Below are 15565 nucleotides of genomic sequence, written 5' to 3' on the forward strand. Positions count from 1 at the left end.
CTCTTCTGATAAAAACTATAACTAGAAGCAGCACAAAAAATCAAAAGCAGGAAAATAATCTGAACGCACTATGGATCCGGATAGATGATATGCAAGCGATGGTAATCACTGTGCACCTCTCTGCTGCACCATGCACCGTGCATCGTGTGCTTGTTATTCTGTTCTACCAGATAAAAATGCGAATGATTCGGGGAGTTTCGCTGTTACCTTGGTACCCGGCAAGCCGCAACTTCTATTTTTATTCTAAACGAGTTTACTATGGATTTATCGCCATGAAGCGTAGCCTAACAGACTCGGTATCGACAATAGAGCAGGTCAGGAGCCACGTCACCATGCCAAAAGGCTTGCATCGCCGGGTTTCGGTGCGTGCTTTGCGCTGCCCTTCTCAATGGCGTTTGTCAATTGTCCTCTACGGTAACATCAATGTAAACGCATATACGACATGTGTTTTGGGATGCTACGCACACCATCTTTCTCGTCCAGCATGTCTTGTTACGCATTCCGGCGGGAGCAGTGACTTGCTGAAGCTGCAATATAGCCAATACGTTGCGCACCGCGAATTATTCGATGCTTCGATATGTTCGTCTCCAGATGCCCAACGACTTAGAAAGTGATAGAAAGACTTAGTGTGAGGTTTGAACTCGAGTTTGGGTCAAGTTCCAGTTCGTTGCCTGAGTCACCGCTCATATTATAACAGCGCTAGGTGCTACAAACTGAGTGAAAGGTCTCTTTCAAAAAGACATCAAATAACATGGGCGTGTGGTCTAGTGGTATGATTCTCGCTTTGGGCAATTATCTGCTTAACAACAGAAATGCAAAGCATGCGAGAGGCCCTGGGTTCAATTCCCAGCTCGCCCCGGTTAATTTTTTCATAATTAAATAAATTTGAGCCGGGTGACTCAAAGTGTCTTTTTTATATTTTCAAACTCTTTGTTTTGTAAACAAAGAAATTTCACAAAAAGAAGCATCTACTAATATTGATAGTGCCATTTGCGAGCCGCAGCTTGCTTGCGAAGGGCAAGTGTTGTTATCTATATACATACACATACATGTATATTTGTATATAGAGGAGCTATTTGTTGACCATGCCGAAAAGAAAAGTAGTCTCAAACAAGGAGAATGGCAAGCGTACTTTCTCTCACGATGACTTAACCCCGCAAATCCAGGAGTTTCAAAACCTAATGGACCTCGAATCTCAGAAAGTGGAGACCATTAGACAGTCGTATTCAAGGCAGAACTCCCTATTGGCCAAGGATAACTCCATATTAAAGATCAAAGTAAATGGATTGGAGAAGAAAATAAGTCAGCTGGTACAAGAAAACGTGGCTCTTCGATCTAAGACATCTATAAGCGAGGCTATTTACAGGGAACGGTTGAACAACCAACTACAGACTATCGAAAATGGGATTATACAAAGGTTCGATGAGATTTTTTATATATTCGACAATGTTCGTAAGAATGAAAGTCTACCCAGTTCAAATTTGAAATCTATGCTAAAAAGAACCAGTTCCAGATCGAGATYATGCTCACTGTCATCACCCACGTACTTGAAAAGTTGCACAGAGCCATTGAATTGTCAGAACAATCCGTCAAATGATTCAAGCTTTAATAAAGACGACGGCCAGGACCTAGAGCACAAGGCTAAAAAAAGGAAAAGCTCTAGGCGGCAATCCATGTTTATTTCCACAAGTTTAGAGCCAGACGATGACGCTGACGAAAAGGAACCAACAATAGACGAACCTTCCATAAACCTACCCAGAGAACTGCACGAGACTTTGCAAGTAAAGGACACAATGGGCCAACTAGATGTAGACGAAGATATTGAGTCAACCAGTAATTTTACTAACTCTATTATTGAATATTCTATACCTGAGGAAAACTCTACGGAACCCGAGCATTCATCTTCCAAACTAGAAATATTTAATGATAGTACAAACATGCTAGGTACGGCATCGTCGAATCCATTACCCTTACCTTTACCCTTACCGGTTCTCTCGACTACTTTACCGGCTACAACTACCAATACTACAACCACGTCTGCGCCTAATTCTTCAACGAATTCGCATTCGAAAACCAAAATCAAACATTCCATGAAGCCACCTAGGATAGAACTGAAGAAAAAAATCATTGATGAAGTCATGCCTGTAAGTAATATGAGCAATAGCAGTGATATCACTTTTAGTAGGACAAGAAGAACTCGGGGCAAAGCTGTAGATTATACGTTGCCTTCATTAAGGGCCAAGATGAGGAGGCCTTCGGAAAAACTAGTAGATGCCACTACTATGATTGATATACACGACTTACAAGTTTCCAAAAAAAACAGCATCACTGTAAGTAACAGGAAGAGTCTCTCTCCCGATCCAATACCCGACGAACCGCAGTTGAAAGAAGTGGTCGTTTCTAAAGATTATGGAACTCCAAAGGAAAAGATAATAGAAAACCAAGTAACAAATGAGATCATCCCGCTTACTAATATCAACAACAATAACAACAACAACAAAATAACCAATAATTATAGCGTCAAAAAAGCATCGCCCTTACTTGATATTACCAACAGATCCGAGAATAAGAGAAAAGTAGTAAAAACTAAAAAATTGTTCAAAAATGCAATTGTCAACAATCTATCCGATGAAAACTCTACTTCGCGACGTTCGAAGTTGCCAAATGGAACCATAAACATCAACAGAAACAGTAATAATTGCGATCCTAATGCCAATAGTGCTAATAATAAATCCGTTAGCTTCAGATTAAATGAGGATGATTTAGCGATATTTGATCTATTTGGAAATGACAAGACAATGAAACATCAACCGAAGACATATCGAACCAAGAAATGATACATACTCTACTTACCTTGGTATTTTTTTTAATATCTATACTTTTTGCATAATAAACCACTGTTCTATATACATTCAATTGTGCGTGTATATGTACATAATCAGTCATTCCTCCTTCCCCTTCCCCTTCCTCTGTCCATATCGTTTATACGCTCATTTTCATTTGGATTCTTGGGTGAGGATTGTAGTCTTCAATTTCGAAATCTTCTAACTTAAAGTCATCAATTTCTGTAATGTCCCTTTTAATCTTTAATTTGGGGAATGGTCTTGGATCTCTTGAAATTTGTTCATTCAAGGCATCAATATGATCCTTATACACATGTGCATCCCCCAAAGTATGAATGAACTCACCCGGTTCCATATCAACGACTTTAGCTATCATTCTAGTCAGTAGCGCATATGAGGCGATATTAAATGGCACACCGAGCCCCATATCACAGGAACGTTGGTACAACAAGCACGAAAGGCGAGGTTTACCACTTCCACTTCCCTCTTTGGGGAAACTGACATAAAATTGTGAAAAAATGTGGCATGGCGGTAAGGCCATCTTGTCAAAATCTGCAGGGTTCCAAGCGCTCATGATGATTCTTCTATCATAAGGGTTTGTCTTTAATTTGTGTATAACCTGCTTCAGCTGATCGATACCTTGTCCGGTATAGTCATCGTCGCAGGTCTTGTATTTGGCACCAAAATGTCTCCATTGGAACCCATAAACAGGACCCAGATCCCCTACTTTCCTATCCATGAGTCCCATCTTGTCCAAATATTCACGAGATCCATTACCGTCCCAAATTCTAACACCTTGTTCAGATAAGATATTAGCATCTGTAGCACCAGCTACAAACCATAGTAATTCTAGTATGATCCCCCTGGTGAAGACCTTCTTTGTCGTCAGCAACGGGAAAGTATCGTCACGCAAACTAAAACGCAACTGAGGTGGTGCAAAGAGACTCAATGTACCAGTGCCTGTTCTATCTGGTCTAAATTCACCTTCTTTGATGATTCTTTCACATAAATCAAGGTATTGCTGTTCTTCTTTGTTTTGCTCTTTCATTGTCATCTTTTACTGCTTCGTTGTGTTCGTCTGTTTGTGCTTCTTGGTTGGTTGAACCCACAACTATCAATAACTTCAAGAAATGCAATTTCAGCAACATTATATGGTAAATATAGCGGCAAACGCGTCAATAAATTTTCCTTTTTTACCATCCCATTCCGTATAACGCGTCAGACTGAAAAATAGTTAGGTCAATAAAGAGCTTCTTTCCGATCCACGTAATCCTATTCGACACTACACACACAATGCGGTACTTCTTTCAATGACAACAACACATGGGTAAAAAATCCTGTGTGAGATTTGCTGTTTTTTCCAGCTAGCTTACTCGTTGGCGTAAGCCTTCATCAAGCCCCATTTAGGCAGAAGAAAAAGGAAGTATCTTGTATGTATAACACGCGGTAGTAATACAGACGTCCGAATCGCGTGACAGCAAACCACTAAAAGTTTCACCGCTATCACTTCAATAAAGAAGGTTGGTGCTATTGTTGAGGCATTCGTTAGTGAAAGAGCGGGGTGATTACCCTACCCGGCAAGAGCTAGGTGAATAAGAATCAACCTAAATGCGTATAGATTTGCCAGCGCTACCATCTTGACATGAAGCCTGATAGATTGGACGAAGTACCGACTACAACATTCTGTTAAGCATATTGTGATGTCGAACTTGACTCCGTTATTCCAGAAATACGTCGCTGTGATTGAAGAAACTAGAAAAGAACAAAATCCAGATGATATAGATGATAATGTAAAAGACGAAAAACAGAACTTGGTGAACACTGATGAAATACGCGAACTGGTTAACGATTCTTTCATTAAAGAATGTGCAAAACTACTAAAATCGCTTATTGAGTTGAACAAAGTCATAAAGCAGATTGAAAAAAACTATTTGGATGATTTGAATATGAGTGATGGGGAAAAGGACGAATTTGACATGGAGTGTAGGTTGCAAATTCAACAGTATTTCAAAAAATTCGAATTCCTAGAAAATTATGAAATGGAAAGGCATAGTTTAATGCTAAAGAAGCTTCAATCAAAACCTCATAAGTGGTCGAATTTACTTTCCAATAAGAATACACCTTTTAGAAATGTAATACATCCGCATGATGTTGAAAAAGGGGTCCACGAATTTAGATTAGGTGTTCTTCGATGCTTGAACTTATGGATTAAATACGTATCTTCCAAATTCACCTCAATTCAACAAGAGAGGTTGATATTGGAGAACAAAATGAATTTTAATTCCACACCTGTGCCCACTTCATCTAAGAATGTAGAGGATTTCCCTGCAGATGCAGTAGATATCTCAGTGTCACAAACTGCTCCAGTCGAAACAGTACAAGATGAAGTAAAGCATTATGAAGAAACGATCTCCAAGCTATCTCAGCAGCAATTACAAGTATTAGAAACAGAACATTCGGAACTATTGAAYCAAAAAAACGAGCAATTGAAAAAAATAGATACCATAAACAAAACAATCCTGGATGTTGTTAATATACAGAATGAACTGTCCAATCATTTAACGGTACAATCACAGAATATTAATCTAATGCTAAATAATCAAGATGATATTGAAATAAACATTAAAAAGGGGAATAATGAACTACGTAAAGCGAAGAGAGCCGCCGGGAGAACTGCTAAAATGACCACTTATGGTGCCATTATCATGGGTATCTTTATTCTTCTCCTCGATTACGTGGGTTAACACTAGTTCTTATAGTAAACGTATAAGTGTTTACGAGAGAATATTCTATCATTTATATTTATGTTATTGGTTTATAAATCATGAAAGTAATCTCTTGATCACATGCTTATTGACATGCGATTTTTCCCACTGCAACGGTTTTATAGTCTGTCGATGTTATAACAACATCATTTGTAACATATTTGGAATTAATCACGTTTAAGGCACAGCCTGGTGCGATAATCTCGACCTCAATAGTTAGTGATTGGTTTGGGTTAATCGAACTAGCGTTAGTTCCAACAATCTTCACTAACTTGATTGTAGTGTATGTTAAATCATGGTAAAGGATCAATTCAGAATCTAAAACTATAGGGTCACTGAACGCGCAAGTTTGGATCGACAATTTCATTGACCGCAGGTTTAATAACTTCAGAGAATTTGGTAAATTTGGTGACAAAGTGTTTGCTTTTCTAGGAGAAATTATTAAATCGCTTTTGTAAATGTGAATTTGCTTTTTCGCAAATTCATCCGTAGGGTGTATTTTAACATAAATTTCCAGAATGTCAGAGTGTACACCAACGGGTGATCGATTTTTTATATCAGGCCTCAACGTCATTTTAGGTTTAATCATCTGTGTAATGATGCCATAATAGGTTTTTTCTCCATATGGAGTATGAATCTCAATCGTTTGACCAGTTTGAATATATCCACTTTTGATGAAAATCTTGAACGATATACCGTTGTTTTCTGTGGATAATGGGAGAACAGAATTATGCAGCACTATACCAGTAAATGGCTCGTCCAAAGTGGTTTCTATCTTATTCATATTGGCTTCCATTAATGAATACAGATGAGATAGAAATGTTGGTCCTTCATACCATTCGGGTACATCATTTATAGAGTCAAACTCAGATTTGTATTTAGACTTGGTAACGACGTTATTAGCACTATTCAAATTTGAACCTGACAAACCGGAGCATGGAATGAACTGGAATTGTGTGGTTTCCCATTGAAAGGTTTCCGTTAGCATATACAGCAATTCAGATTGAATCATTTCTAACCTTTGTTTGTCCCAGCCAATCGAATCTGCTTTATTCAAAAGAATAATCAATCGCTTTTTGTATGTGGAATTCATGTTCAAGTATGATATGATTCTTAAAATTTCATAAATCTTGTTAGTTGGACCATCTAATAATTTTTCCCAAGAATCATAGTTGCAATCAATAACTAGTGTAAAAACATCTGGGTTGAATGTCAAAATTGAGTTAATGGTTTCCTTGTTGAAAAATCTGGCATCCCCAGGGGTGTCTATAAGGGTCAAGGATGATGATGATGGTAGTAGAGAATTTTCAATTTGAATTGTCTTTTTGAACATCGAAGATCCACTCTCCCTTTCTATTTTGGTGTTATCTACAATGATTTTGAAATGGTTGGATGTCGTTGGATCAAAGTTATCAACGTTTTTCTTTAAATCTCTTATTGAAGCCATAGAAATTTCATGTAATTCATATAGAATATGTCCCACTAGAGTGGACTTACCTGAATTCGTATCACCAAGAAATAAGCAAGTTAAATTCAAAGAATGATTGGCAATGAATGAATTCACATCAATTGATTCAATTGGAGGTGTTTGTAGCTCAATTAATTCTTTTTTATCGGCCTTAGATTTTGATTCAATACTCAAATTTACTAATTTTTCATTGAAGGCGTTCAATTGGGCAGACTGTATTATATCGTCAGGACTTGGTTTATTGAAATTTTTCAAAGCATTGTCATGAGTTGTTTTCGGTACAGTAGAAGGCTGGAAAACAGTAAAGAGCTCATTATAGTGTTTTTTGATAGACAAAGATGACGAAAATGTTTTTGATTCTTTTGACCTATTGTTTGAGACAAATTCGGTGAACGCAAACCCATCGGTTTGCTTTATCCGCTCATGCTCTTTCAAAGAAAAATAGTAATTTATCTCATTTAGAACATTCCATGGATCTTTAATATCGCGGTTAACATCGGACGACCTTCTTTGGACAGGGGATTGACCTTCCGTGCTTTTAGAAGGTGCTGGTTTTGCCTCTGTGTCTAAATTATTATATGGTTTCCTTAAAGCAGAGAGTTTTGAACTTAATGTGAAAGTGTGTTGATTTGAAGTATTATCATTTTTTGTAATCCTATCTTTTGCAAGAAGAGACTTCAAGTCTTTTCTTCTGGATTCACCATTGATACTTTTAGCTTCTCTATTCTTATGGAGTCTTTCTAGTAAGGAAGCACTTTTAGAAGTACTTTGTGATTGGGCTATATTTGAGGGGTCTTTCGACTTTTCTAGTCTTTTTCTTGCTAATTGTTCTAATAAAGACATTTTGGATGGAAATATAACTTTTTTAGCCTCCTCTAACGGATTTTGGGAGATGTCTAAGGTTCAATAGTAAATTTAAATACGTAGTACTAATTATATATACTTTATAGCACACTCTAATCCGGGTAATAACATTCTAACCCGCAGCTTGAAAATTGAGTTTCACGAGCAAAAGCCAATCTCGAATGAAAAACCTCGGTGTTAACATTTTAAAGCTCGTCAACATACAACTTGCGAAAAGGATTTAGATGAACACGCTCAACAGGACAAGTTACTAGCATGGCAGACCATGATAGTGCCAAATACTGGGCTAAACAGGGCGTTCGTCGAGGATTACAGAAGACTCGCTACTACTGCCAAATATGCCAAAGGCAGTGCAAAGATGCAAATGGATTCCAATCACATAATAAATCGCCCTCACACTTAAGGAAAGTTGGCCAGGTGACAGCGGAAGACGCTAAACGATACAATGATCAGTTTGAGAAGGGTTTTCTGCAGTTGCTGAAGCAGCGGCATGGAGAAAAATGGGTCGATGCTAATAAAGTTTACAATGAGTATGTCCAGGACCGCGACCACATCCACATGAATGCAACCATGCATCGCTCTTTGACGCAGTTTGTTCGTCACCTGGGTCGAGCTGGAAAAGTGGACGTTGATATAGACATGGATGACAAATCTGAGAATGTTGAAGGCCCCTTGCTCATCAGGGTGCATTCATCCTCTCTATTGCCACCTTCAGAGGAAGGTTTCCTACAAGATCAACAAGAGGAACAAGAAACGGTAGCCGCCGAGCTTTTGAAAAGACAGGTTGATCGTGCCAAGCGACAAATACTAGAGCAGGACGAACTGCCCCAACCCAAGCTTAAAGCGGAAATAAACGAAGACATCACCTTAGAGCCGGTGCGAGTCGCTTTCCACGGTGTCGGGCGGGTAAACAAGAAGAAAAAGAAGGCTCTTCCACGGAAGGACGGGATCAAGTTCCGATGATTGAAAATTTTTCATTCGAGCGATGAGATAAACATAACTAGGTGGGTTCAATGGGGCCACAGGTCTTTAATAAATTGAAAGAAAAGACATCGTGAGCCGTGCATATCTGTATATACGTATTGAAGGATACAATGGGTAAGGGACACGTTAAGTTCGATGAAGATGAAAGTGCGGCCAATGCGGCTGCTATCACTGATAGGAAGGATGACATGCAGGTAATATCAAAGAACGATGAGCAAATACGCATGGATAGTGACGAAGAAAGTGACGAGGATGATGCTCCACAAGAAGAAGGACTGCACTCTGGGAAAAATGAAATAGAATCACGTTTTACTGAAAGGGAAGAGGCCATAAGGTCGGAACAATCACAGTTGAAGTCTAAAAGAAGGAAGCAAAATGAACTTTACGCTAAGCAGAAGAAGGTGATAACCGAGGCAGAGGTGGTTGAAGAGACAATTGCTGAACTCCCCGAAGAACTACTAGATAATATAGATCAGAGGGAGGAAAGTAGTGCACAGAAGTTGTCTTCAAAGCATATAAATTTTGATAAATTCGACGACTCTGATGAAGAAGAAGAAGAAGTAGCCAAAGCCATAAAGGCACGAAAGAGAAAGACGTTGAAGAATTTGAGAAAAGACTCAGTGAAAAGAGGGAAGTTCAAAATTCAGTTACTACCAACGACACAGGATTCTAAAGCATTGCCACCAAAGAAAGAATCATCAATTATAAATTCAAGAGATCGTTGGTTGAATAGAAAAACTTTGAATAAAAGGTAATATATAGCATACAAATTAATATAATAACACAACTACAATAAAAGATTAAAATATCATATATCATATATCTATAAAGAATATTGTACATATATATCAAAGCGTCTGGGCTAGTCTTCAGAAATGCAAAACGATATCACTAACGGAATGCTCACACCTAGCAACACATAAATGGATTCATCATGGGGTAAAACAACTTCCTCTTCTACGCTCAAGTCATGATCGTGTGAGCCTCCACCAACAAATGCTGTGAAAGAGGCATACAATAAACTACCACCACTCATTAACAAAAGATATCCACTAATCCGATCCATTGTTGAGGATTGACTCAAATTCAAAACGGATAATACTATGTATCCAATTGGTGTGGATGATGCAAACAAGAAAACATTACAGATGACCTCCCATTTTAATAAATTCTGTCTTGATATCATTAAACTAGTTAACGAAAGAACTGCAGGGACCTTATGAATCACGATGGCAATCAAAACCACAATAAGTAACGAATCGTTATTTGTTGTGGTACCGAGCGCAATTCCGTCGGTCAATCCATGAATGAATAATGCGAATACCACATTATTTTGTATTAAATTCATCCATATTTGTTTTGGATGATTTATTATGTCTTTCCAACTTTGAAACTTTACAGCATCATGTGTATATATTGTTTGCTTTCCGGAAATCCATAACGTCACCAACCTGTCGATAATATAAACTCCTAAAAACCCAATTAGCAAAATTAGTCCGATATTACCATTATGTTCTACACATGCTTTGATACCTTCTGGTATTACCAACATGAACGAGGTTCCTAGCAACATCCCTATACCAAATTGGGATAGAACGGCAATTTTGACACGGTAGCCACTAATTCCACTGCTACTCGTTTGCATGTTTGCATTTGTGCTAATATCGGAGTTTGAATCATCACCTTCTTGATCAATCACGATAGAACTTCTCTGTTTATCAATATAGTATAGCGGGATTAGCCCAATGAGGAAAGTAGCAATCAAAAGGAAACCAGCCAATAATATTACTCCCCAAAAATTCATTATAATCAGCTTTTGCCGCAGAGTAGCTTTTATCCGCTTTTATTTGAAAAGTGTCTGCTTAGCTAAACTCTTTTGTCGTAATTTTTCTATTGTTATTTATTGAGAAAAAATTCATAACAAACATATGAATGATATATACCTCGTATAAAATAAAAAACGGGGAAAAAACTACACCCTGATGTCTTTGCCTGCAGATTTAGATACAAACATAGATTCTGCTGTTCTTAAAGCTATTGAACTAGGTACGAGACTTTTTAGATCTGGTGAGTACCTGCAAGCAAAAAGGATATTTACTAATGCTTTGAAAGTGTGCGATTCTTATTCTCAAGAGCAAATCGTGCGGATAAGGAGCGCGCATCATTTAGATACTTCAAGACCCGATAACAAACGGCTTCGTCATCCCAAATACATAAAAATACTGGACAATATTTGCGCATGCTATGAAAAATTGGACGATTTAAAATCATGTCTAAGTACATCACAAAGATCAATTCAGCTAGATCCTGAAAATGCTAAATGCTATGTACGATGTGTGAGAACGTTCATAAAATTAAAGGATTGGAAAAGAGCCTATAAAATGTGTTCTCGTGGGCTACAATTAAGTGGTAACGCTAACTCTCTTTTGAGACAACAAAGGCAATTCATTAAGCAAAATATAGCAAAAACCCAGGATATCCAGAAAGTGAACAATGGCGACAGAAAGTATATAGATCCGTTAACAGATGATGTAAAAGTGGAAAAAAGAAAAAAGAATAGTCATGACATAGCGGGATTGTCCCGACCAAAGAAATTATTGAAGAATGATAGCCGGAAAATTGATTTATTTGGCGATCTACCAATAGAGTTACTACCTATCATAATCCGTAGTTTTTCCAGTAAAGAACTTATTACATTAACATTGGTTTGTAATAAATGGAGAGATAAAATTCTGTATCATTTAAGTTGTTTTCGAGAATTCAACTTTAATTCAATTAGTTTCAGAAATTTCGTCAAATTTATGGATTTTTTACGTCAGAATTTCACTAGAACTTACAAAAAATACAATCTTTCACAGCTGAAAATAAGCTCTAAAATCGCTTCAGAGGAGTTGAGAATTGCCCAGATGTTATTTACTAAAATGCCGAAATGCATAAATTTCCAACGGCTTATACTATCAATGACAACGTTAACCACAACACAATTCTACAAACTGATGATGGGGGAAAATAGGGAATTTTTTTCGAAATTAATGGAACTGTCGCTCATGATAACTTATAGACCTGATAGACAACATGAATGGAAAATTCTTCAGAATTGCTCTCAGTTAAAGAAGATAGAACTAATCTTTGTTAATTCCATGATATCCATTGCCAATCGGACAAATAGCATTGGAAGCGGCGGCAGCTTCAGTTCAGTGAACGGTAGTGTTAATGAGATAGTACTAGCTGAGGATCAAGGCGAACAAGAAATTGCGGAAGAAAAAATAGTTTATAATGAGCTAGAGAAAATGACGCTGATATGTGACAAGAAAAAGATTAAGAACTTCCCACTTGCTTATGCTCTGCTAAATGATGGTTTTCCTCGATTGCAAAAACTAATCATAACAGGTGTGACTTTTCCTATTAATAACCGAGGAATGGTAACTTTTGAGTGGTTATCAAATTTTCCGATTTTGAGAGAATTGTGGCTGGAAGACAACGACAACTGTGAATTAGGTAAATTCTTGCAAGTATTGAAGGACTCGCACGTTTGGAAAAACATGCAGAAATTAACCTTTAGAGAGAACAAACTGTACACGGTGACCGATTTAGATGAAAGTTTGCCGATTGCTAATGATAGTGAAGTACAAGCTAGGCTGTATTACGGAGAAAATCTTGAAAATTTGGAGACGTTAGACCTAATGGGAACGTCGATAAGCGGATCCGCTTTGACGAAATTATGTGATCGGGGGTACTTGAATGGTAAGAAATTGAAGGTTTTGAATATTGGCAATTGCCCTAATATGCAGTTTTCTAACCACTATGTTAATGGAGCAAGGATGGTGTTGGACGTGAACGTGGTTTTGAAAAGACTGTTCAGTTTGGAAGAGATTAACTTATCCCATGCGAGTTCACTAAATGACAATACAATGAAATTATTCATTACCAACGTGCCGTTCTTGGAAAACTTACATAAACTTGACATTTCGCATAATTTTGAAATCACAGGAATATCAATCTACGAGTTTTTGAAAAAATTCCAGATGGATCACGAAGACGACACAGGTGGCCAGCCATTGGCTTACTTGAATATCGACGGGTGCTCGCAAGTGTCTCATATCACGGTTAATATGCTGCGAGCTCAGAATTTAGTCAAACGAGTAGATTGTGCTTACGAAAGGGAAGTATGGAAAAAATTTGGAGTCAATTCATATGCATATTCATGAAAAATGAACGGTTTGGTCATTTACTGGCAGAAAGAGTAGTAGTGAAGGTTAATTAGAATATATGATGTAAAAAATGCTATATGTTCTTTGAAATTGGGAGATTTTTTTTTCTCGTCATGAAGGAAAAGAAGCTTTATAAAATTGTATATCTTGTTTTAGTATTAGGTTTAGTTTTGGAAGATATCAGAATTGTTCATGAAGTCGTCCTTTGTTGCGGTCGACATACCCTTTATAGGGAACCTAGTTGGGTGAAGGTAAGTGTTATCGAATGAACCGTTTTCAATAGCGGGGATGGGGAAATCTTCTGAGTTTGTTTGAACATCGTGGGAGGAAATGGTACCAGATTTTTTCCTATTTATTCTTGTTTCCGGTGAAACATTTTGGTTGCAATAGGATGATCTTTTTTTGAATGGAGGCGGTGGTTGATTCTTCAATGGGGATTTCTTCAACCTTAAACTGGAAGAGTCAATAGCAAATGACAAAGAGTTTGCCTTCTGTCTTGGACCATGTATCGATAAAGACTTTGTGCCCTCCAGTAATGCGGGTGGAGATGGGGAAGTTGATGAAGAATCTAGTTTTCTCTTATTGAAAATGGAGGATGGAGAAGGTAACGGCTGAAGGGGTGTTCTCTTTGAATGCTTCTTCGGCGTCTTGATGATGGATAACGAATTGGAAGAGGATTCTTCTAGGTCGACGCCTGGTAAATCGGCGTCCATTATTGATAGAGATTTGATATGCTCACCCAGCTGAGGCTGACAGAATTGCAAAGGGTTTCTTATTGACGAAGAGATGATGATTTTCTCCTTTAGAAAAGTGATTGTCCTATCCAAAGCGAATTCTTGGCCACAGTTATTTTGAATCATGGCCATTTTGGGCCATGTCGATCTTGCGCCCAACGTGGTCTGGTGCAACAGGAAGAGCTGAGAGGGATTCTTCAGTATTTCATGAAACTGGCCGACCATTGACAAATCGGGTAGGATGGTGACGTTACCGGAATATTGTTGTAGAAAGAGGTGTTTCAGCTTCGTCACCAAATAGGGATGGAACTCGACTTCCTTCAGGATGTCTAGGAGATGGATGGTTTCGTTGGAAACAAATTTGAAGATCTTCGTCAGTTGGTTTTTGAAACGAGCGGTGATTTCCTTTTCGATTTCGCCCCCAACACAGGTATTTGAGAATTTCAAGAAGGGGAAGACGTGGATGTTTACTTGACACGCGATGATGTGGTCCACGTTGAACATCTCTGAAAGACGGGAAATAGGCATGTCATTATCGACAGACCCGTCCATAAATTTCATGTTTGATAGATGCAAGTTGGTTGCGCCCCATTCCTTGATCTTGCCGGAATGAGGGTCCTTCTCAAAAAGTGGTGTGGAGGGGAAAACACCGGGCAAAGAGCAAGACGCACATACGGCGGACCAAATGAGGACGTTCGGGGCGGTTAGGTTGTTCAGCAGTTTCGGTTGTTCGTATATGGACGCGGGGGATACGGTGACGTTCAAGATCTTGCCCGTCTTGTTGTAAGCCTCTCTAAAGGTCAGGTTGCCCAAGAACGACAGCATTGTGTCGATCAAGGGCTTGTTGTCGAACCAGGTACCGTTTTGGCAGAACCTCGAAATCTTGATCAGCAGGTTTTCGTTGGGTGATTTGGAGTTGTCATCGTTGAAGATGTTGAATTCCATATTGAGCACGTTCGCCAACAGGGAGGGAATTTCCTGGGTGGTGTGGACGCAGAATATACTGGCGACGATGGCGCCGGCGCTGCTGCCGCTAATCACTTTGGGCATCAGGTCGGATTCGAACAAGGCGGCAAGAACACCGATGTGGAAAAGACCCAGGGTGCTGCCACCGCTGAGCACGAGGGCGGTGCGGCCGATGTTGCGTCTTGTTTGCTGCAGGATACCTAAGAGATAGTGGTCGTTCATGTCTGATTCGTGGGCGAGGGCGGTGAGGACTGCCTGGGACTCTTGCAGGTAGTCGTTTATGATCTGCTTGGTGCCGGAGTGGGAGTGCCTATAGAGATTGACGTTGTTCATGTTACCAAGGTTGCGGACCCATTTGGTTCTGATCAGGTACAGCAGGCGGTGGTATTCGCGGGACGTTCGCAAATGGCGCATCTGGAGCGTCAAGTCGCGCAGCAGCTTGTAGTTGTATAGGGACGACTCGTCGATATCTTTCCATTTGGAAAGGCCAGTGGCTTCGTCAAGTCTCAATGCGATATCGTTCCATTGGTCGTACGAGATGGCGCATTTCTTCTGAGAAGATAGGTCGGATATGAGCAGCTGCTTGCGGGACAGGGTCTTGTGGTAGAGCCAAGTGAGGAAGGACGGTGCGTTGGTGGTTGGAGTGTTAGATAGCTCATAGTACTTCGACAGAAGGAACTCCGTTACTGGCAGAGTGTTAGACATAGCAGTGCGACCGGTGCAGATTTTG

At 39.1% G+C, this 15565-nt stretch overlaps 8 protein-coding genes and 1 non-coding gene across 9 annotated transcripts; 7 read left to right on the forward strand and 2 right to left on the reverse strand.

Moving 5' to 3' along the window:
* Nucleotides 1-89: 89 nt before the first annotated feature.
* DI49_4913 (uncharacterized protein) lies at nt 90-614 on the forward strand (the record flags this gene model as incomplete). Its single annotated transcript, XM_018367917.1, has 1 exon — nt 90-614. The coding sequence occupies one exon, from the start codon at nt 90-92 to the stop codon at nt 612-614; it is 525 nt and encodes a 174-aa protein (XP_018219299.1).
* A 139-nt stretch (nt 615-753) lies between these two features.
* DI49_4914 lies at nt 754-858 on the forward strand. Its single transcript has 2 exons — nt 754-790; nt 822-858. It is a non-coding gene; the product is annotated as a tRNA-Pro (tRNA).
* A 227-nt stretch (nt 859-1085) lies between these two features.
* On the forward strand, nt 1086-2837 carry SGO1 (Sgo1p; the record flags this gene model as incomplete). The annotated part of the gene is made up of 1 exon (XM_018367918.1): nt 1086-2837. The coding sequence occupies one exon, from the start codon at nt 1086-1088 to the stop codon at nt 2835-2837; it is 1752 nt and encodes a 583-aa protein (XP_018219300.1).
* A 1706-nt stretch (nt 2838-4543) lies between these two features.
* UFE1 (Ufe1p) lies at nt 4544-5587 on the forward strand (the record flags this gene model as incomplete). The annotated part of the gene is made up of 1 exon (XM_018367919.1): nt 4544-5587. The coding sequence occupies one exon, from the start codon at nt 4544-4546 to the stop codon at nt 5585-5587; it is 1044 nt and encodes a 347-aa protein (XP_018219301.1).
* Nucleotides 5588-5693: 106 nt separating this feature from the next.
* Nucleotides 5694-7919, reverse strand: SKI7 (Ski7p; the record flags this gene model as incomplete). The annotated part of the gene is made up of 1 exon (XM_018367920.1): nt 5694-7919. The coding sequence occupies one exon, from the start codon at nt 7917-7919 to the stop codon at nt 5694-5696; it is 2226 nt and encodes a 741-aa protein (XP_018219302.1).
* A 276-nt stretch (nt 7920-8195) lies between these two features.
* RTS2 (Rts2p) lies at nt 8196-8903 on the forward strand (the record flags this gene model as incomplete). The annotated part of the gene is made up of 1 exon (XM_018367921.1): nt 8196-8903. The coding sequence occupies one exon, from the start codon at nt 8196-8198 to the stop codon at nt 8901-8903; it is 708 nt and encodes a 235-aa protein (XP_018219303.1).
* A 131-nt stretch (nt 8904-9034) lies between these two features.
* BUD21 (Bud21p) lies at nt 9035-9679 on the forward strand (the record flags this gene model as incomplete). The annotated part of the gene is made up of 1 exon (XM_018367922.1): nt 9035-9679. The coding sequence occupies one exon, from the start codon at nt 9035-9037 to the stop codon at nt 9677-9679; it is 645 nt and encodes a 214-aa protein (XP_018219304.1).
* A 107-nt stretch (nt 9680-9786) lies between these two features.
* Nucleotides 9787-10728, reverse strand: ATX2 (Mn(2+) transporter ATX2; the record flags this gene model as incomplete). The annotated part of the gene is made up of 1 exon (XM_018367923.1): nt 9787-10728. The coding sequence occupies one exon, from the start codon at nt 10726-10728 to the stop codon at nt 9787-9789; it is 942 nt and encodes a 313-aa protein (XP_018219305.1).
* A 178-nt stretch (nt 10729-10906) lies between these two features.
* Nucleotides 10907-13132, forward strand: DIA2 (DNA-binding SCF ubiquitin ligase subunit DIA2; the record flags this gene model as incomplete). The annotated part of the gene is made up of 1 exon (XM_018367924.1): nt 10907-13132. One exon carries the CDS (start codon nt 10907-10909, stop codon nt 13130-13132), a length of 2226 nt encoding a protein of 741 aa, XP_018219306.1.
* Between the last annotated feature and the right edge of the window lie 2433 nt (nt 13133-15565).

The sequence above is a fragment of the Saccharomyces eubayanus genome, chromosome VIII, assembly GCF_001298625.1.
Source record: "Saccharomyces eubayanus strain FM1318 chromosome VIII, whole genome shotgun sequence".
Taxonomy (NCBI): domain Eukaryota; kingdom Fungi; phylum Ascomycota; class Saccharomycetes; order Saccharomycetales; family Saccharomycetaceae; genus Saccharomyces; species Saccharomyces eubayanus.